The sequence below is a fragment of the Geotrypetes seraphini genome, chromosome 5 (genome assembly GCF_902459505.1).
Source record: "Geotrypetes seraphini chromosome 5, aGeoSer1.1, whole genome shotgun sequence".
Lineage (NCBI taxonomy): Eukaryota > Metazoa > Chordata > Amphibia > Gymnophiona > Dermophiidae > Geotrypetes > Geotrypetes seraphini.
Genome location: NC_047088.1, coordinates 187,983,132 through 188,005,890, shown reverse-complemented (window position 1 = coordinate 188,005,890; position 22,759 = coordinate 187,983,132). Strand labels below are relative to the sequence as shown.

Below are 22,759 nucleotides of genomic sequence, written 5' to 3'. Positions count from 1 at the left end.
ATTCGCCTAAAACAGTCCCCAAGGAAATACCAAGTAAAATGAAAACCACTAGAACTCACAGTAAGACCAAAAAAGAAAGGGAGCTAAACTCCAAACTCAGTATTTCTCAATAAGCAAAGTGGTTCTCCCTTTAATTATTGGTATGCATCAAACAGGATTTGTTGCTCAGAGACATTCCTCTAATAACACTAGATTGGCTTTTCATATGTTGAATTTAACAAAAGCCATGAATGATCCGGCTTTTTCTATATCCTTGGACGCAGAGAAGGCTTTTGATCGGGTAGAATGTGCCTTCATGTATCAAGCAATGGAATGGTTTGGTATAGGTTCAGAATTTATACAAATGTATTAAAATACTTTTGTCGTTTTTTTCAAACTGGTATAATTCAGGTATATTTTATGTTTCCTCTCTTATTGCATGCACAGCTCCATTTAGACTGAAAAAAGTGACTAGAATATTACTTAACTTAATGTTCGATTACATCAATGCATCTGTTGAGGCATTTTTGTAATCGAACATTAAGTTAAGTAATATTCTAGTCACTTTTTTCAGTCTAAATGGAGCTGTGCATGCAATAAGAGAGGAAACATAAAATATACCTGAATTATACCAGTTTGAAAAAAACAACAAAAGTATTTTAATACATTATGATTAAGTTAACATATTTTATGGCATATTAAGTGAAAAATATTGAAAAAAGAAAAAAATGAGAAAAAATAAAAAAATTAACGGGTTTTTTTGTGGCCGATGACTGGAGCAAGGAGCATAGTAGCTACGCTGATCTCTTCAGTCTGTGACTGCGTGTAGGCTCCGTTTCTGAGGCTTTTTCCTGTATCAATAATCAAACTGAGATAGATAAAAAATTAAGTTAGACAGTGGGTGCACGTCTCTGAATAAGTGGGAGTAATATATTCTTTTTCTTAATAAATCATAACATTTTAGATGGATGCAACTGAAGCAGGCCATTCAGGTAGGGTTCCCTGAATGGAAAAATCTTAATATTCAATATAGTCTGGAATTTTTATGCTTTCAGGTGGATTTCCTGGGACATCAGGCCGTTCAGTGGTACAAATTAATATCTGGATTTATGAATAAAAAACCAAAGACTGGTCCTTCGGGACATTTGGAGTATTGAGATTAAGCATCAAATTACTGCGTCTCAATGGCCACGAATTTGGCCTTGGAGAATGAGATGTACAATGTCTGCGTCTATGAGACAAACATGGTTTTTCCTGTTACATAAAGCATTCTGGACCCCTGTTCATTTACAAAAATTAGATTGCTCTAAGTCTGATAGATGTTAGCATTGTCATCTTGAAGCAGGGACTTTAGATCATTTATTGTTCTATTGTCCATTTATTATGACTTTTTGGAAATCAATTTGGGGCCAAATTAATAATTTGTTAGAAAATCATGTGGCATTATCATATGATACAATATTATTTGGCATGTTTATGAGAGTTAAGAGTCAAATATCTTCCAAAAATAATAAACTCTTACTTATTTTAACAGGAGTCGCCATACAACAAATAACAAGTAATTGGAAAAATTGGAACAGATTAAACTACAGTTTTTGGTGGAATTCAGTGTGTCACATTTACAAAATAGAAAGAACACTAGCTATTCAGAAAGGGAATTTTAATAAATTTCAAGATGTGTGGGGGCCATTAACAAATTTTTGCAATAAATAGTTATTATTTTCCCTGATTTGTATAAATGAAAGAATGGGGTGGGGAGGGGGGATTTTATTATATGGTATATGCGTTATGAGGTATTGAAGGGATGAGAGGGAAAGGAATAATTCTATGTAATTTAAAGAATTATAGAATTTCAAGTGATGTATTTAAGTCAACTATCTTAGCTTTGACATTATGAGCTGTGATATAACACCTCAAGAATCAAACCTACTTAAGCATAAATGAAGGAAATGCAGTCTACAACAAACCAAATAGACAGTATGAGTTGACAGCAATCCTCATCCTATTTAGGTCCAAGGAAAGTGGACTTTCTTAGGGCTTTAGTCCACTCCAACTAGAAGGCCAGGGCTCTCATGCAGCCCATTGTGTACAGTGCATCTTCACCTTTGTGGGCATAAAGCCTAAAAAAAAATGTTGCTAGAGTAACAGACTGATTAAATGGAAATCTTATACTACACTTAGGAAGAAGAATGAGAGCACAGAACACCCTGTTAGGTGCCGTTTATGGAATCTAGCCCTTTCTGCTTAAGTTTGGGATTCTGTATCCTGTATCCAGAGAGAATTCTTTTCACTGCCTGTGGTTTAGTATGTTTCTCTTCTGGGATGTAAATAATATGCTTTACATCCAAAGTCTCCGACACACTTATTTATTTTTTCTTTCTGACTAGGGTTTCTTCACTGTTCTATTCTGTTCTTCATATTTGTTAGTCACCTAATCCACACTATTTAGGTTCTAAGCAGTGGATGAGCGGTGCCTGGAGTGGTGGCACTCCTCCCCGCCTTCACCGCTCTCCGTGCTCCTTCCCCTCCCTCCCTGGCTGCGCTTGCACCCGTTCCTTACCTCATACCTCTTAACTTCCCCGGCATGAGCAACATCTCCAACTTGCTGCCTGCGTTGGCTCTTTCTTTGATGTCACTTCCTAGGCGTGGGACCTGGAAGTGACATCAGAGGAGAGCCAATGCTGGCGCGAGCAGCAGGTTGGAGTGAAGGCGTAGGGGAAGTGAAGGTGCACGTGTAGCGAGGGATTGGAGTGAGAAGGAGCAGGTGGCAGAGAGGAGAAGGGGTGTCAGCATCCTCACCAAGATGGTACCCGGGGTGGCACCCCAACCCCCTTTACTACACCACTGGTTGTAACTGACATACAAAAAGTAAGACTAGTGCATATGCCAGGAGATCCAAGGCAAACAATATCAGATCTAAAAAAAAAAAAAAAAAGAAGATATAATGGAATTAGAAAGGGTTCAAAGAAGAGTAAGCAAGATGATAAAAGGGGTGGAACTCCTCTCATATAATGAAAGACTAAAGAGGTTAGGGATCTTCAGCTTGGAAAAGAAATGGCCAAAATCCTGAGTGGTATAGAATGGGTAAAGTGAATCAATTTTTTACTTCATCAAAAATTACAAAAACTAGGGAAATGCTTTTAAAGCTAATAGGAGGAAATATTTTTTTCACTCAAGAGAATAGTTAAGCTCTGGAACATGCTGCCAGAGAAAAAAGTTAACAGTGGTTAACGCAGATGGGTTAAAAAAAAAAAGGTTTGAACAAGTTCCTGGAGGAAAAGTCAATAATTTTCTATTGAGACAGACATGGGGGAGGCCAATGCTTGCCCTGGGATTGGTAGCATGGAATGTTGCTAATATTTGGGTTTTTATCATGTACCAAGGTTCTGTATTGGCCACTGTGGAAATAGGATACTGTGCTAGATGGACCCAACTAGAAGGCCAGGGCTCTCATGCAGCCCATTGTGTACAGTGCATCTTCACCATTGTGGGCATAAAGCCTAAAAAAAAATTACCCAGTATGACTATTCATATGTTCTTATGTTAGTGTAAGGTAGATCAGTTACTACAGCTTGCATCCTGAAGTCACTGCCACCAAAAATAAGACCTTCTGGGAGCTTTCATCAGTTAATACCAAATTGAGATGCCTTGACTCTTTGGGAGGCTTTGTGGAAAGTTTCAACAAAAGCAAGCCCTGTATAAACTGAACAACTAAAGACTGTACAGAGATGGGTGTCTTTTCTACAATTTGGTAATAAGCACTAATTGCACTAAAGTGTACTCTTACTGGAGTTGGTTTTCAAATCTGACTCAAACTTAGAAAGTAGTCAAGCAAATTTTGAGCTGAACAGGAAAGGTAGATCTTGGGTACTTTTTTCACACCACATGCATACCTCTTTCATTCAAATTTGTAAGATCTTCTAGTGGAATCTCTCCTGGAAAAAATCAAGACCTGTGATACTGTCGGACAAGAAGGGAGCTTTACTGAGGAGATAGTCCAGATGCTAAAGATATAAATCAAATCACACAAGCACAACTTCAGATACACACAGCAATCATCAGCAGTAAATATGAGAAAATTAGATAATATATATCACATGTCCTGGCTTAGGACTGAGGTTCATTCCTGTCATGGTATGGAGAAATGGCCTCCAAGACAAAGGTGACACTTCTGGGGGCTTGAATTATTTAGGATCAATGACATCATGATTAAAGAGGAAGAATATGCAGATGCTGATAAAGGCAGAACTACTTATCAATATTTCTGTTCTGTGTTCATCACTGAAGGGCCAAAAGCAGGATCACAGAAGATTAAACACAAATAGGAATATAGCTGTGATAGACCCTGAACAATTTTCAGATGACAGTGTTCACAAGGAGCTAACTAAATTAAAATTGGACAAAGCAACAAACCAGATGGCACACATCTAGGGGTATTGAAGGAACTGAGCAAAGTTCTGGTGGTTCTGCTGGCTGATCTTTTTAATGCTTTTCTAAAGTCAGAATGTTCCCAGAGGACTCCAGGAGAGCAGATGTGGAAGGAAGAGGATGGGAACTACAAGACAGTAAGTCTGACTTCTGTGGTAAGTAAATTATTGGAAACATTTTAAAAACAAAGAACAGTGACATTTCTGGAATCCAATGGATTACAGGACCCACTGGCAATATATAGTAGTTTTATTAGAGGCAGGTCTTGTTAGACAAATCTGATTAATTTCTTTGATTGGATAACCAGAGAGTTGGATCAAGGGAGAGTGCTAGATGTGATGTATTTAGATTTTAGCAAAGCCTTTGACATGGTCCTGAATAAACAATTAATAAATAAACTAAGTGCACTTGATATGGGCCCACTAGTGCCTGAGTATATGCAAAGGAGATACTGTTCGCTAGCCAAATGGAGATGATTTTCTTGGTGACAGGAGCTCCAAATCTATTAGGGTAAAAAGACACAAATAGTTGAGTGGAAGCTCGATGAGGTTTAGTGCGATCTAAGTAAGTGCATGTTTACAGTCCTAGGAGATGAGAGCTACTTCACCAGGGTGAGAATGCAGCCTTGGGAAGAAGACAGATAGAATTACAGACTGGCTGAGATGAAATTTGGAGACGATTTCGTGAAGAATTTCAGATGTGTTCGGAGAACTGTCATGGTAAATATGAGGAAGAAAAAATGGAAGACAGTTGAACGTAAAAAATGTATATAGGGTAAGAAGTAAAGATGAGAGGAGGAAATAGTGAGTTGGGAGGATGCCCTGAAACAGAGTTCAGATCACAGACAGAGAAGCAGAACAAGAGACAATAAACAACATAATCAGAAAAATAAAATCATTGGACAACAAAGGTAAGAAAAATGATTTTATTTCCAGTTTAGTGACTGAAATATGTGAGTTTTGAGAATGTATATCTCTATCTATATTTTGCACTATATAGGCAGAAATGTGAGATGGACACTCTATGCTATTATTCGTGCAATTAAAAAAAGTAATAGATTTGCAGCCCTACTGCAGACACAGAATTGGGGACCATCTGCTATAGTAGAAAGGCTGTTAATTGAGTCATGTCTAGCAGACTTCTAATGAATTTCGACTGTAGTGATGAGCATAGTTGGGACTTGGGGTAGTTTATAATATAGTACCCAAATGTTTATGTAAATTGACCTTTCCACCTCTTCTACCGATGTACTCTTTACCAGCCAATCATCCAAAAGGCTGCTACAACCAAAAGGCATTTTATCAATATCCAAGGAGCCGACACAATGTCATATAGCAGCGCGTAATACTTGTAATAGAGTTCTTTAGGACGAATCTGAGATAGACCTACATAAAGATACATCTTGTGAGTGAGAAGGTAAGTGCCCTTTAAGTCTAGAGAATACAACCAGCCTTCCTTTTGAAGAAAATGAATTGGGGTACCCAGTGAAATCACCCTGAACTTTTTTCTCTTACTGGGAACTTGTTTAGGTCTAAGATGGGTCAGAATATCCTTGTCTCTTGTGACTAGGAAATACCAGGAGTAAAATCTCTTCTCTTTCCTCTAGTGGAACACGTTTGACCACATTTGCATCTAAAAGAGAAGAACGCTCCATGATAAGTATTTTCTGATGTTGAGAGCTTGACTAAAAATGCTCCTGCTAGACAATTTGATGGAATTTCCAACAGATGCAGAAGGTAGCCTAAACACAAATTTCAGAACACTCTGATTGAAGGTTATAAGGGGCTAGTAGGCTGGTAGGCTGTTTGGCATAGATACTGTAATGATAGCAATGTTCTCGTGTAGGCAATCAAAACACTGCTCCTGGTTTTAGCTATGATGCTGGTTGAGCCGTTTGGGCTCTCTGCCATTTGGGATAAGGGCAACATACTTGTCTTGATTGGGAAGTACAGAAAGATGGAAGGTACCTACAGAGTAGTAGAATCTCCTTTGCCCTCCTAAAAAAAAAGGAGGTCAGTTTTGAAATGAACCTGGAGACAGTTTTAAAAGTGTCCCTGTGCTATGTGATTAAAGTAGCCAGCTTCCTGACCCTTATTCTTCAAATGGCTTTTCCTGCTTCTCATATCTGAGGTATGAAACCCAGAGCTAGGCAAATCTCTGGGTGCCAATACCCATAGCAGCAGCAGTTCTCAAATGCCTTATTTAAAAAGTTACTCAAATCACCTATTTAGTGTACTCCTTCGCTTTTCCCACTAATAAACTCATCTGCTTTGACTTTTCTTGAAGCAGAGTGTCTGTAAATTCCCCGATACTGTTTAAGTATATGTCTATGAAAAGCTGTTAAGAATCTATATGGAAAGTGAGCACAGCATTCTGAAAGTTTCCTCTTAGAAATTTCCAATATCTAAGCTTCTCTACCAGAGGAATGATTCTTAAAATTTTTTTGCTCTTTTGCAAGTGGATTCAAAGGATGAAACTGCTTTTTTAATCTAGGATCCTTTTGAACTCCATACAAAGATTCAAAATTCTGCCACTTCATAAAGTGCAGCCGAGTGGTTTGCATAGCAAGGAGTCAAGATCGGAGTAAAGGAAAACCATTTATAATAGGAGAGGTCAAGTAGCAAGGATAGCAGAAATGAAAATGAGGAAGAGAGACTATGGTGGGGGGTGGGGCTTTCACATTTTCATCTGTACATCCTTCAGGGTTCTGTGAATTGGCATTGCCACAGTTTCTGGTGGTGGTATGTGGACTGAAGGATGTCCAATGCTTCTGCCCTGGGTTCCTCAACCACCTGTAACTTGATCTCAATATACATGCTTTGGAAGAAAGGCAGGAGAAGGGAGATACTATAGAAAAGAAGCTCTGGAATGAGGGGATCATGGGATGAAAGTGAAAGGGGATAGACTTAGAAGTAACTTGAGGAAACATTTCTTCATGGAAAGGGTGGTGAATTCATTTAACAGCCTTCTGGTGAAGGAAGTGCATAATTCTTAAAGAATGGGTGAATGACCGATAGTGTCAAAGCCACAGTGTTGCACTGAACAAAGAAGTACTTTGTCTTCTCAACTAATCTAATGAGCTGTTCCTTGAAGGTTGTCAAAGGAAAGCAGCAGTAGTGCCCACAGTGCTCTCAGTCATGTGAGGTGTGTCAGAAGCTATGTCTCATGCCCTTGGAGGTTACTGCACCCTGATTTGAGGAGGATCAACACATTCTTTCACATTGAGGGTGCTTCAAAGACACTGACAACCTTGATACTTTCAATGCTGTTGATGTACCTTGGCCTCTGCATGGTTTTAAGCATCATGAGTCCTCAGCATCAAAGCTGAGGATGAACCCGTCCTCTGATTTGACTGAGACTTAGATAATCTGTTCTTATGGCTTCTGTCAACACTCGATGTCAAGGGTGAATGGTGCATTCCTGATTTGGAAAAACAGCTGCTGCAAAACCAAATAACGTGACTGTGAAAATAAATATCCCAGTACGGAGTTTGAGGTCCAGGCAAAATATCTAAGATGCTACCGGGGGAAAAAAACACTGCATGACAGTAAAAGGCATGAAAAACTTACAAAAACTGCAATTTTAAAAGGAACATGTCTTCTCTACTTTCTTTTCTGAGAAAGAATTAGGGCCAGGAGGATACTGTCCATTCTTTTCACAAGGAAGACTTCAAGGGCCACTAAAGCATTCCATTGATTTGTTTTAAGCAGCATATTAATCAACCTTCAGTGCAGATAAGTAGCTTTTTTAAGTGTCTGTATATTTTCTGATAACTTCAGTTGAACAAACATGTGCTCAATTTTAGACTTCTGCACATGGAGAAAAGGTGATAGTCCAGAACAAACAGAGCCATGACTTGAACTAGGAGTTTTGACCTCACTCTCACATTCAATCATGACTCAAGCTTGTTAAATGAGGCATATCTTTTGCACTCTACTTCTGTTTTTCTTACAAATCCAGGAGTGTTAGTTTTGCGTTTTTTAACATTTATTGGTTTATAGGGAGTTTCCTAAAATCTGTTCACAGAAATAATTTCCATGCCAAAAAAAATGCAAAAATCCAAAGACTGTTTGTACAAGTGACTCACAATTCCTGTTATCTTCTAGATTAAGAGAGACAGACATCAGTCAAAAGAGATAAAACAAAAAACAGTATGGGTTGACACCTCCCAAAGTTTAGCTTGGAAATATGCAGGAATGTGACCCAAACAAAAGAGGCATAGCTAAAGCAAAAAGGAAAGGGGTAATATATACAAGTTTATCTCTATTTTTTGGGCCAGATTTAAGGTTTGGACAAATGTAGGGCAAAAAGGTGCAAAAAACCTGTAAAAAATTATGCTTACACAAATCTGAAAATCCACTTTAATATTGACAGCTGCGAGTTCTTAACTTCTCTCCTCTTTGAATACAGTGTTAAAAAACAGATTCAGAAGTAAAGAGGCCACTTTATTTTCAATAACCATTCACTTCCTGGATCATAGTGCAATATACCTTTTTTAACTCTGACTGCCCATCAGAGCTAGCAAACTTAGGGCTGCTTTTATGAAGCCGCATTAGCGGTTTAACGCGCATAATAGTGCGCACTAGACACTAACGCCAGCATTGAGCTGACGTTAATTCTAGCCGCATAGCGCGGGTTTAGCGTGCTAAAAAGCTGCGTGTGCTAAAACTGCTAACGTGGCTTCATAAAAGGAGCCCTTAGACTTATCCTTCTAATCAATAGCTTGCTCTGAGTTATTAGACTGGCTGACAAGTGTAGCCAGCAAACTCCCACAGGCCGTATACGTTTATTTAAAAGTTTATATACTGATACTTCGGGTGAATTGATTCCAATCGATTTAACACAACAAAAAAAATTGGCTTCCCGATTCGGCTGACCTTCCCCCCTCGTCCCCTAAAGCAGGAGCGGCAGCGCTGCTCTTACTGGCTGGCCGCTGCCGCATCTGCTTTAGAGGGCAAGGGGGGAGGGTCAGTTGGGAAGTGCTGCTATCCGGCTTCCCCCCCGGCGTCTGTTTCCCTCTCCTTGTGTTCGGCTTCCCACCCCTGGCTTCCCACTTCTCCCCCAGGCCTCCTTGCACCGTTTACCGTTGAGGAACAGCCTGCAGATAAGATCGTGATGCTAGCGATCTTTCCACTGCTTCGGAGCTGTTTCCTCCGCGATCCTGCCTCTGACGTCAGAGTAGGGGTGGGACTGCGGCAGAGGAAACAGCTCCGAAGCAGTGCAAAGATTGCTAGCATCGCGATTTTATCTGCAGGCTATTCCTCAATGGTAAACGGTGCAGGGAGGCCGGGGGAAGCCGGCCACCAGTGAGAGGCCAAGGGGAACACGCAGGCCTTCCGGGGAGGGTGAGCAGTCCTTCGGGGTGGGGGGGTGGGACAGGCTTCAGGGGGGACAGGCAGGCAGGCCTTCCGAGGTGGGATGGAGGCCTTTAAGAAGGGGGACAGGTCTTCAAGGAGGGGGGGACAGGCCTTCAGGGATGGGATGCAGGCCTTCAAGGGGGGGGGACAAGCCTTCAAGGGGGGAGACAGGCCTTCAAGGGAGGGGGACAGGCCTTCAAGGAGGAAACAGGCCTTCAGGGATGGTGGCATAGGCCTTCAGGGGGGACAGACCTTCAGGGGTGGGGGCCCCTGGTATAGAAGTACACAGAGGGAGGGAGGGGAAGAAATAATGGGTCTAAAAATAGAGGAAAGGGAGAGAGATGACATAAGGGATGGTGTGGAGGGGGGATAGAGATACTGGATAGGAGGGTAGTTGGGAAGAAAAAGGGAGAGATGGTGGACCCTGGGGTGGTGGGGAAGGAGGGAGAGATGCTGGATGAAAGGGTAGTTGAGAAAAGGTGAATCTGTGGATGGAGACGAAAAAGGAAAGATGCCAGACCTCTGGGGAAGGGAAGGGAAACGGAAGGGGAGGACAGAGATGGCAGATGGATGGTTAGCACAGAGAAAGAAGAAAGTAGGAGACCCTGACAAGCAAGTTATCAGAAGACAACCAAAGCCTGGGACCAACAAGATTTGAATATTGACCAGACAACAAAAGGTAGAAAAAATAATTTTATTTTCTGTTTTGTGATTACAATATGTCAGATTTGAAAAGTGTATCCTGCCAGACCGCAAACGTGAGCTAGGATTTAACAGAGAGAGGACAAGTCCTTTTTGGGGTTTTTTTTTGTTTAGACCACAGCGCCAGTGTGGTTATGAGAAGCCAAAGGGGGTGAAGAAGCTATAAAATAAATCCACCAGGATGGGGATTGTTCTTCCAGAAGCTTGTTTCTTCATGCTGCCTTTTAGTCAGGCTCTAATACCTGAAATTCCCAACCCCACTAGCTCCAGATGCATCTATGGAGGACCCCACTAGCTCCAGATGCATCTATGGAGGGGAGGGGGGAAGGGATGCAGCCAGCACCCATAAATCCCTCAGGACCGTTACAGGCCAATCAGCCTGCATTCAAGCGCCTGACTAAGCAGAGGTGAGCTGCGTTCCTAGGGGACTGAACCCCGAGCCGTCCAGAATATTAGAGCAGGTTGGCTAGGAAGGTGCTCTAAAATAAGAGTTGCCCCCCAACAGATCTCTGATTATAGCATCTTTATCTTCTCCCAGGCAGACATGCCCCCCAGGAATACTGGAGACCTCATGGGCACCAGAAAGCCTCCCAGAATCTGATTTTAAAAATTTGAAAATAACAAACCAGATGCAGAGCAGAAGACGACACCTTCACAACCTGCTTGTAGAAGGAAGAACTAAGGGAGAAGGGTACTGCCTAGAGACACAACGAGACAGAGCTGAAGAATCTGTTTGATGCCTTCTGCAAGTTTCCCATAGTTAGGGGATAGAACCTACAGTACAGACTACTGTATCCTTTGCACTGGAAACTATATTAAAGCAGTACAAGTATCAGAGATAGCCTTTACAAATTTAGCTCATGAATTGCTCATTGTGAATTAATACTCCCACTATTTAGGGGATGTGGAAGTCTATATGCTGTTTTTGATACTAGTCTATAAATAAGAAGTTATATAATGACATTGTTATAATAGTTTGCTGCATGAATTCTTCACTAGCCACAAGCTTTATGTTCTTTCACTATTTCTGAAAGGCCATATGATCTTGTCTAGACCAAAACAGGTCTGGTGATCAGGATAGCCACATCACACAGCTAAACCTTGTTCTAGAATCAAATGTGGAAATCCTGTTGTGGCACTGAAGAGCTGGAGTTGGTTATCATTTTTGTAGTCAGCCAGCTATAAAATTATAAAATTTTAGTTGTTATGAAGATTTCTACTTTGTCCAACAGTGAGTTAATATTAGTTAACCATTCATACACACTAAATTTATTCATATGAAAAATCTAAATTGAAAACACTACGATTGCTTATTTGGTTTTTAAAACACTAGGTTATACTAAGTGAGTAATTTTTTTATCTTTTTTTCTTTTGCTTTTTGTCCAACATTTCCTGTCTTCCTGATTTCAAATATACATATTCAGTAATACACAATTCTAATAGCACCAAATACCTTGAGTTCAGCCACCTGGGAGGAAATATGCCACATGAGGCTTTCACTGAGGAATTTCATGCCATACGGACCCAGTAGTTCTGACAGTGCCCTCATTTCTGGTAAGGAAAAGCAAGATGTCAGTTTTTCCAACGTATTTACTCTATAGTACCACATCTGGAACCATACTGCTTTTATTTAAAAAAAAAATCCCAAAAAGCTTATGCTCCTGGGAATGATCTTCCAACATACTTTTAATAACATTTGAACCATGAGAATTACACCATCATATGCCACTGACACCCCCCCCCCAGTAAATCCACCACCGAATGAAAGCATTTTAAAATAAAATTAACCCACCTCTTCTATTTTGTTTACATGTCAAAACTATTTTGGTATATTATATTTTATTATAGGCAAGGAATTAGATCAAAGTAAGAACAAAATAATGGAGCTTCTTGGATGGCTTTCAAATAAATTGCCGAAGATGAGAAAACTGAAAAAGATGTAATCAATAGATAGATCTATATCTATTAATAAAGGGAAAGCTTTCACACAATGAACAACATTCCTAACACAAAGAGAATTTATTTCAATTTCCATAAGCCCACTTGATCTACATCTTAGAATTAGGCTGCTTACCTGAAATATCAGAATATTCCTCAGCATTGAATGTCAGTTCATTTTCTGTGGGTAAATTCACAAATGCTTTCATTGCTGGGAAATAAGCTATATGTCCATTGCTGACTTGTCTTAGCAAAGTTTCCAAGTACCTGAAGATAACACAGTATATTTCCTTATCCAGTGAACAATTAATCTGGTAGTAATGCTGCTTGGATTAATCTTTTAACAAGTTAAAAAAAAAACCCCATAAAATATGGAATAAAACATAACTTACATTTCCTGATTTGACATTTGGGTCTCAGTATCATGTGTCACACTAGGTGGTAGGATAAGGGAGCCAAGAAGATATATCAACAGGATGGAATCAGTCCAGAGAAAGGCTATTAAAATAATTGGTGGTCTTTGTACAAGTCAAATGGGGGGTGCGATGCCGGTTAGAGCGGGGGTAGGGGGTGATGGAGCAGCGCCGGTAGCCTCGGGGGGGGGGGGGGGGTGAGGAGGAGGTAGAACCAATCAAGGGAGTTTCCCTTACTTCCTATGGGGAAACTCGCTTTGATATACGAGTAACTTGATTTACGAGCATGCTTCTGGAACGAATTATGCTCGTAAACCAAGGTTCCACTGTATAATAAATTATGGCAGATAAACCGCCAGCATATATATATTAACATTCAGATCTCATAAAATGTTACATTTATACTTAGGTAGACAAATAAGTTCTAATTCTTGGTACAACCAGCAAAAGAGATATTTTTGATTTTGCCAATATCTATGCAGGAGATCCTTTTCAAATATCTTTTTATTTATTTAGTCCAATAAAAAAGGTAACACCTTATTTCCTTTGGGGTTTTTTTTAAATTTCTTTATACTACCTATTTCAGAAATGAAATAAAAACTACACAATCAGCAATAAAAAAAATCATTTGCTTTTATGAAAAGTGTTTGAAATTGCTATTCACCATTCGTCTGGAGCAAGTAAATGTTTTGGCAGTCAAGGTACTGGGTTCATAGACAAAACTGCCGAAGACAAAGGTACGCGCCGACAACTGAGCGCAAGACGGAAGCGCACGCCAAAGAAAAAGTGTTTTTAGGGGCTCCGACAGGGGGGTTTTGTTGGGGAAACCCCCCCCCACTTTACTTAATACAGATCGCGGCGGCATTGTGGGTGGTTTGGGGGGTTGTAACCGCCCTCATTATACTGGAAACTTAACTGTTTCCCTGTTTTTTAGGGAAAAAGTGAAGTTTTCAGTAAAATGTGGGGGGTTACAACCCCCCAAACTCCCCCCAACGTGGCGCGATCTGTATAAAGTAAAATGGGGAGGTTACCCCCCACACCCCCTGTCAGAGCCCTTTAAAACAGTCATTTTCTTCGGCGCGCGCCTCCGCGTTGCACTCAGTTGTCTGCGTGCACCTTTGTCCTGGCGCGCTTTTGACCTGACACCAAGGTACTGTATATCTTTTACCCTGAGCCTTGGAAAACTGGGGCTTAGGGGACAGAGAAAGCACTGTAGCAATAAGGAAGGCAGATAAGATGGCAGGGGGAAGAAGGAGAAGAGGAAAGGGAGTGGCGAGGAGATAGTAATGGTGAGCGTATATAGCAAATGCATTATATTCCTGGCAAGAAAATTCTGAAGAAATTTTCAGACTCTGCTTGGAGAGTCTTTTACTGACAACGAATATACATTATCTGCTACAGGGTCCATAAGAATAAAATGGGCTATGCAGCAGGTAGCGCAGAAGACCACCACTAGGCCATACTAACCATCAGTAAATGACATCCTTGCCTCATTAATAGTACGGCATATTTACAGTTTCACTGTATACCATTTCCCACTGCCTTACAGTGTTTCAGATGAACCAAGAGCAATTCAATGATCTTACCAATTTGTGTACAAACTGGTGATGGTTGGCTCCCCATGACTATCCAAATGTTGGGTTTGCTGAAGAAGAACATTATTGAACACTCTTGTAATATCAATCTGTACATAATTTTCTATTGACTGTAGCACTGTCATGTATGCTCTTACACTTGTCAATAGCTCCGAGGGCTTTGCAATCTCTTGAGTAGCTTGATTATACATTGTCATTCCAACAATTGACCTATAAAAATAAAAAATGAAATGAAGCAGCTTAGACTTTTCCATTGGTAGCTTATATTCAGGTATAATAGTGTACTAAGGATAGAGAAAAACCTTACAAACCATATATGTATCTAGAGCAATGGAGGTTAAAATGATTCTTGCTGTGTCTCCTTGGGCAAAGCAGGATCTGAAGCCTGGCTTTCCTGGTTCTCAGCCCATTGCTCTAACTAGCAGGCTACTCTTCCATTATACTAGGAGTAGTAGAGCCCTTAGACAGTAAAAGCAATCTCACAGCACATTTCAGTCTCAGTTCAAAAAGTAGAACTCGATCCTGTCTGGTGTTGAAATCAATAAAGGTGAAAAATAAATTTAATATTTTTATCCTGCATTATACCCTCAGGATAGTTATGCGGATTACATTTAAAACAAATTCCAATATAAAACAAATTTAAATTAAATCTCCCTTCTACAGAAGAAACCCACACATGGCCCCTAAAAGCTAAAAAGAACCCTCTCTCTCTCCCCCCCAAAGCAATCAGAAACATTATAATCTCCTTAACAATTTTATCAAAGAGCTAAGTTTTCAATTTCTGAAATAGTACATAAACTGGAGTACAGTTTAGGTTTCAAAGGGAGAAAATTTCATTTCACTAGCACTCTACCTGTAGTTGTTCTACTCCTAGTAGAAACCAGCTGGTGTACCATTCCAAAATCCAAATGAAATCTCAAGGACCTAAATTTCAATGCCAAAAAATGCAAGGTCATGCACCTTGGAAGCAAAAATCCATCAAAACAGCAAAAATCCATGCCAGACTTACTCCCTAAATGGAGAGACCCTAGCAAGGACTGTAGCAGAATGTGACTTGGGGGTAATCATTAGTGAAGACATGAAGACTGCCAATCAAGTGGAGAAGCTTCATCCAAGGCTAGACAAATCATAGGTTTTATCTGCAGAAGTTTCGTCAGCCGGAAGCCCGAGGTCATAATGCCGTTGTACAGATCCATGGTGAGACCCCATCTGGAATACTGTGTACAATTCTGGAGGCCACATTACCGTAAAGATGTGCTGAGAGTTGAGTCTCAATGGCCACCCGGATGGTCTCAGGACTCAAGGATCTCCCGTATGAGGAACGGCTGGATAAGTTGCAGCTATACTCACTCGAGGAACGCAAAGAGAGGGGAGACATGATCGAGATGTTCAAATATGTCACGGGCCGTATCAAGGTAGAAGAGAATATCTTTTTTCTCAGGAGTTCCACGGCAACGAAAGGGCATCCACTGAAACTCAGGGGTGGGAAATTTCATGGGGACACCAGAAAATATTTCTTCACCGAAGAGTGATTGATCGCTGGAATGATCTTCCACTGCAGGTAGTTGAGGCCAGCAGCATGTCAGATTTTAAGAAAAAATGGGATTGACACGTGGGATCCCTTCATAGAGGTAGGTAAGGGTGGGTCATTGGTGTGGGCAGACTAGATGGGCCGTGGCCCTTTTCTGCCATCAGTTTCTATGTGTCTATGTTTCTATGAATGGTAATGTGTCACAAAACTATACAGAAACTTGGGTCAATACTCTGCAAATTCATTGACAACCAGTGCAACAATATCAAGGAAGTAGCCCAAACTCTTCTCTTAACCCAAGAAAATGACTTGCTGCAGAACTTTACCAACTGAAGTCTCCTCATGAGCCATTTTGAACCCAAACATAGATTAGAATAGTGTATCTGTGATATACCGTATATACTTGAATTTAAGCAGAGATTTTGGGGCCAAAAACAATGGGTCAAAAATGGGGGTCTTGGCTTATATTCGGGTCAGCACCAACCTGTTCCCCTTCCAAACCTGTTGCAGGCCTCTGCCGGGCCTGCCGTAAGACCTAGTGGGCCAGGACAGGAGGGATCTTTCCCGCCTCCTGTCCCAGCTGACTCGAAAAACTTTTACCCAGTGGTCCAGAGGTGGGCTGGGACAGTAGAGATCCTTCTCACGTCCTGTCCCGGCCGACAGTGCCTTACTATACCTCCCTCCCATTTCCTCCACGTACCTTTTACAATCCCTGGTGGTCCAGAGGTGAACCAGAGCAGGAGCGGCCTTCCTGTACTCCTGCCCTTCAGAGAGACGCTAGTGATTGGCTGCAAGAACTCGCAGCAGTAAATCACTAGCAGCTCTCCACAAGACAGGAGCATGGGAAGGCCGTTCCTACTCTGGTTCACTGCTGGACTACTGGGGATTGTAAAAGGTACACGAAGGAGGTACAGGAAAGCACAGCCGGCAGAACAGGAGGTGGGAGGGATCCATCCTGTCCCATCCCACTGCTGGGCCTCCAGGGATTTTAAAGGTACACGGGGGAGACTGGGTAAAAGTTTTTCGAGTCGGCCAGGTCCACCACTGGCCCACCAGGTCTTAGGCAGGCCCGGTGGAGGCCTGCAAGGCATCGGGGAGGAGAGAGCGTAGGGAGGGAAGGGGGATGGGTGTAGAGCCTGGAAGGGCAGGGAAGTAGAGAGTTGGGTGCAGAGTAGAGAGTTGCGCGGGGACAGAAATCCCACCCATCTCTGCCCGTCCCCGCCAGGATCCTCTCCGTCTCCACCCATCCCCGCCAGGATCCTCTCCGTCCCTATCCATCCCCGCAAGGAATTACCTCCATCTCCGTCCGTCCCCATAAAAAGCAGCAATTACTTCTGACAGGATCATCAATTCCACAGTTTCTTTTGTGTTTGCGCTGCTGTTTTCCTTGTGGAATCTCTTTGGTGGAAACCTTTTTTTGTTTTCTGTTCAGGCAATTAACTTATAAACCCCCTCTTTTACTAAGATGTGTCCATTATATTATATGGATGAACCCTGCTTCCAAAGCCTTCCATCCCCGTGGGAGTCCCGTTGGCTAGAGGGGGGGGGGTCCCTGTGGGAGTCCCGTGGGTTAGGGGGATTTCCCGCGATCCCCGTTCCCGTGCAGACCTATAGTGCAGAGCCGGGGGGGGGGAAGGCTGGGTGCAGAGCCTGGCAGGACAGGGTGCAGAGCCGGGAAGGCAGGGTACTTGAATATTAACTCCCCAGTTTTATATTTGAGTCAACCTTCTTTCCTCCTTTTTGGGGGGGAAAAGGTTACTTCGGTTTATATTTTGGTCAGATTATATTAGAGTATATATAGTAATCACAGCCTGAATCACTTGCCTCAAATCCTTTCCTTCAAAAAAGAAAGAATCTGCAGCAACATACACAATTTAAGAAGATCTTTTCTAAATAGATGAGAACCTAAGCATTCAAAGACAATGTTGAATCAATTAAAATACCTGGGCTCTTTCAGACTAAATTAATTTTCCCCCAATAGCCGCATTTTCTAATAGCAAAGAATCCAATTGATTAGCTACCCAAAAACCAAGGGTTATTCAATCTGAAATGATTTTCTTCTATCTATATAATATGACCCATACAAATAGATATCTTGGCCTTTCCCAAAGAATTAACTACAGGTAAAGCTAGCTGTATAGCAGCAGCATAGGGTAAATAAACCAAATCCTGTTCCTGAATCAAATAGCCCAGATCATGAACATACACACTGAATACAAAGAGCAGAAAGGAGGTGAACCCTGAGATGCCCCACACAAAGGTAAAACAGACAGGACAGAATTTAAGCGTCATACCAAATCAGAACCTGACCACCTATATTTAATAGGCTCAATTTAGAAAACAAAATACTGTATTCCACCAAATCAAAGTCAGATAACGAGAACAGCTGACGAATTTAAGCCACAAATAAAGCTGCTCCAGTAAGACCACCACTATGGTCTCTGTAGTAAAAAGCCTTTCTGAAACCATGCAAAATCATATGGTCATCTACAAACCTTCTCAACTACCCAGCCATCATTGCTTCCATATGTTTGGCCACAATCAAAGCATTTGAAATGTTTACTTTTAGGTTATAACAGCTCATAAACCTGTCTTCAGGACCCTAACGCACAAAAGACAGACATATGTGGGGATGGAAAGAGAAAGAAACATCCTTGGAGGGAGAGAGGAAACTCAAGGAATCCCCACTCACCCCCAAAAGGCAAAAGAATATGAAGTATGCCCCCCGACCAAAATTTGAAAAACACAAATCTAGGGTCCATAACAATTTATGGAACCACCAAGAAGAAGACATGCATAACTATTATTGTGCATTAACTTTCTGGATTGCATCAATACTACTTTTGATCCAATATTAATACATCATAACCCCAAAAGTCTCCCATTACTCTTGGCCCAGTAGAGAAATTAACAATTTAATCCATAAAAGAAGAAAAAGGAGGAAAGGCTGGGATGGGAAGAAGATGCAGGAGAAGGAGGGAAGAGAAGTAAGGGAGACAAGTTTGCTTCAAAACATGCTAAAACTATACAAATCTCACATAATCGGTAACTGCAATAATAATTTTTAAAAACCTGACATAATGTCTTTCTATGAAATCCATGTTTTAAAACATTTTCTTTAGAAATGCACTTTAAAAACTAGTGCCTAATCAAATGTAAGAAAACACAGCAACCTTGCTTTTGCTGTTACCTGACTTAAAATGGCAAATATGTGCTCATATTTGAAACACAATTTTAACATTCAACCAATAAAAAAACATTCCCCATACAAAGATACTTTAGACTCGAGAAAGTGTTTCAAGTTCTCTTACTTAGTAAAGCGAATTTCCAGATGAGAGGTTAGGTATTCCCTTGGAGTAAAGGTGTGCTCCCATACCACCATGTTTGGTACATAATTGATTGAGAAACAGAGTTCAGAAAGGGCTGTATGTAGTTTGTCCAAACTGAAAACAAAGCAGAAACAGCAATAAAGTGCTAAGACACAGAACATATAAATCACTCACCCAAAAATATTTAGCATACTTGCCTTCAATAACATATGGTCCTACTTGCTGTGGCATAACCCAAAAGTTTTGCTTTTACTGTCAGAAAACTTGGAACAACAAGGGTTACAGTTATTTATTATTATAGCAGCCCCTGACACAAACTGCTGGGGCAATTCTACCGTGTTTCCCCCAAAATAAGACAGTGTCATATTAATTTGCGGTCCAAAAAACGCATTAGGGCTTATTTTCGGGGGATGTCTTATTTTTTTTCATATACAACAATCATCTTTCCCTTCCTCTCCTCCACCCCAATTCTTCCTCTTTCCTTTCTTCTCCCCACACCAAGTGCAGCATCTTTCCTCCCCTCTCACCCACTCCCTTGTGCAGCATCTTTCTATCCCTCCTTCCCATCCCCCTGTGCAGCAGTACTCCACCGACCCTCCCACTGTGAGACTGATATACCATACCTCCAAGGTATCAAAAAACAGCGGCAGCGCTCTGAACAGGCTGCTTCGCAACCTTCCCCACTGGAAAAATCATGAAGCAGCCCGTTCAGAGCGCTTTCGCCGCTGCTGCTTTAGGAGGCTTCGCAGTGGAGGTATGTCAGGTCTCACCAGGGTTGCTGAATCAACGAGTCCAATTTTTCAGCGAATTGGGCAGGGATGGAGTCAGAGAGTGTTGAGGACATTTGCGGGGGGGGGGGGGGGGGGGGGGGGAGGCCTTCAGGGTCAATCTTAACTAGGGCTTATTTTTGGGTTAAGGCTTTTATTATGAGCATCTTTAAAAATCATGTTAGGGCTTATTTTCAGGATAGGTCTTATTTTCAGGGAAACAGGGTATGTTGTTGAGCCACGTTGAGGAAAGGCTGGGATGGGAAGAAGATGCAGGAGAAGGAGGGAAGAGAGGTAAGGGAGACAGGTTGAGATGAAATATGAAGAAGGAAGAGTTGGAGGGAAATACTGCAAAGACATAAGGAGGATAAAACATCCAAATATCCAAGAAACAAAGGATTAAATAAAATAAAACCACACAAGAGGAAAAAAAGGATTAAATTGGGATCAAAAATGTTTTCTGGCACATAAGTTCCTAAATTTTTCCAGCCCTTGACCATGGCTCCTTTAAAACTAACAACTATCTCCCCCTCCCAAAAAAAGAAATCACAAAAGGACATCTATCATTTTCACTCTTCTGTAGATAGGTTTTTTTTTCACCTTTATGGCAGTTGTTTTGTTATGTTTTAAGAAAAAACCCTAAACTTAAAAAAAAAAGCATGCTTAAACAATTTTTCAGTCTGCAGTTTCTACATATTTATAATATATCTTTTGCTCGGAATGGATTTAAATCCTTCGCCTTACCCTAGATCATTTTCTATATAGTGACTTCCACTTGTTGCAACTTTTTGCTATGTTGCATCATTTATAAATAAAAGTTATATGAACTTAAACTGTAGTTTATTTATTTAACAACAAACTCTAGTTTATTTATTTATTTAAAAACACTTATAGCCCTCATATCAGACATCTATGCAGATAATTCAGAAAACGTCTAAAAACTCAACTGTTCCTAAAGTATTTAGACAACTGACCTACTCATCTTCTTTCTCCTCCAAAGTGATTCCTCTGTCATATTAATCTCTTTCTCCTCAACAACGCATTTCCGGTCCTATTAACTCTCCTCTTCCCCCTCTGAAATTCAATCAATTTGTACCTCGCTTAATCTATTGTAAACCGCATAGAACTTAACAGTATTGCGGTATATAAACTGTTATTATTATTATTATTATAACAACAAGGTGTAGTTGATACCTTTTCACTGAACTAAAACTTGTTGATCTTTATTGCACAGTAAAAGTATAAAATCTTCCACAATCTGGTCAGTAAATGGCAAAAGGGGGTGGTATTCATTTAGAGAGTACATAATAATAATAATAATAATAACTTTATTTTTCTATACCGCCATAGTCAGGCGACTTCTAGGCGGTTTACATTGTAAGAAGGCTGGACATTCAGCGAATAACAAGTACAGTACAATACTAATACAATACAATAAATCCACATATAATACAGTAGAGTGAGTCCAAATTCAAAACATACAATAAGTTTAAATACAGTACCGAATAAAGAGTCTAGATGCAGTACAATAGTCTAAATGGTAACTTACATATTAATTGGAGATCTAAGGGTAATGAGTGTCTGAAAGATTTAGAACATCCGTGAGAGGGGTCTTAGTGGGGAGGGGACCGTTTTAGCCAATGAATTTAGCGAATAGGGTGGTTTTGATCGATTTGCGGAAAGTATTATAAGTCATGTTTGGTTCGTTTATGTGGTTTTTCAGCCAGGTTTGCTGTCTGTTTGCTTGGAACTGGAAGGTTCTGTCCAAGAAGGATTTGTATCTGCAGCCTGTTATCTTTGGGTATGCAAAGATGTTTTTGTTTCTGGTCGTTCTTGTGGGGTTGTGTAGGGTGAAGTGAGTTTGTAGGTATGAAGGTGCTAGTCCCCAGGCTTGTTTGAAACAGGTGCAAGCGAATTTGAATAGAATTCGCGCTTCTATTGGAAGCCAGTGTAGCTTTTTGTAGTAGGGGCTGATGTGATCGTTTTTTCTTAGTCCGAAAATTAGGCGAACGGCGGTGTTTTGTATTAATCTCAGTTTTATTATTGTTTTTTGTGGGATGCCTAGGTAGATGATGTTGCAGTAGTCAAGGAGGGATAGGATCAGTGCCTGTACCAGCAACCTGAATGAAGAAGGGTCAAAGTATTTTTTTATGGTTCTTAGTTTCCATAGCGTGTAAAAGCATTTTTTCACTATACCACTTCATATTTGCAGGTTCAGTTATTCGTGAGCCCTTCATCTTGATATGCTGGAGAGCAGGGAGCTAAACTGCAGGGAGGCACAGTACTGGAGATTTTTCCCGTGGGGGTGAGCTGCCGGGGAACGGGGAACAAGGCCAGCTGTTTTTCCCAAGGGGGAGGGTGGAAAGTACAGAGGGCAACTGAAGAGAGGCGGTAGAGGCACAACACAAGTTCCAGCAAGGGTTGGTGGGCAGAAAACAAACTGCTTTTTTTAATGGTGGGGGGGGGGGGGGGGGGGGGGGGGCAGGGACGAAGGCAGAAGAAAAAGCTGCCTGCTTTTTCCACTGCACAGCTTGGTGAACATGCTGAAGAGGCATATTTTCAGAGCAAGTTGCTCCTGTATATGTAGCCCCTTGTTTCTTCTGCACCTGCTCTACCTTTGCTAAAAACTGCAGGGGGAGGGAAGAAGAGATTCAAAATTCTTCAGAAAAAATGGAGGAAAAGTTATTCTTGAATGTGTGGTATTTTAGGGGGCTGTGCAC

The 22,759-nt window shown here is 41.0% G+C and overlaps 1 protein-coding gene across 2 annotated transcripts in view; it reads right to left on the bottom strand.

The window, feature by feature from the left end:
• The window catches only part of NCKAP1 (NCK associated protein 1), a 268,727-nt gene that overhangs the window by 63,563 nt on the left and 182,405 nt on the right, over window positions 1-22,759 (bottom strand). For both annotated transcript variants that reach the window (XM_033944817.1, XM_033944818.1), the window contains 4 exons: window positions 19,255-19,386; window positions 14,404-14,622; window positions 12,541-12,671; window positions 11,920-12,017 (listed from right to left, as the gene is read on the bottom strand). In XM_033944817.1, coding sequence (XP_033800708.1) covers window positions 11,920-12,017; window positions 12,541-12,671; window positions 14,404-14,622; window positions 19,255-19,386 — 580 coding nt within the window. The remainder of the gene's footprint in view (window positions 1-11,919; window positions 12,018-12,540; window positions 12,672-14,403; window positions 14,623-19,254; window positions 19,387-22,759) is intronic.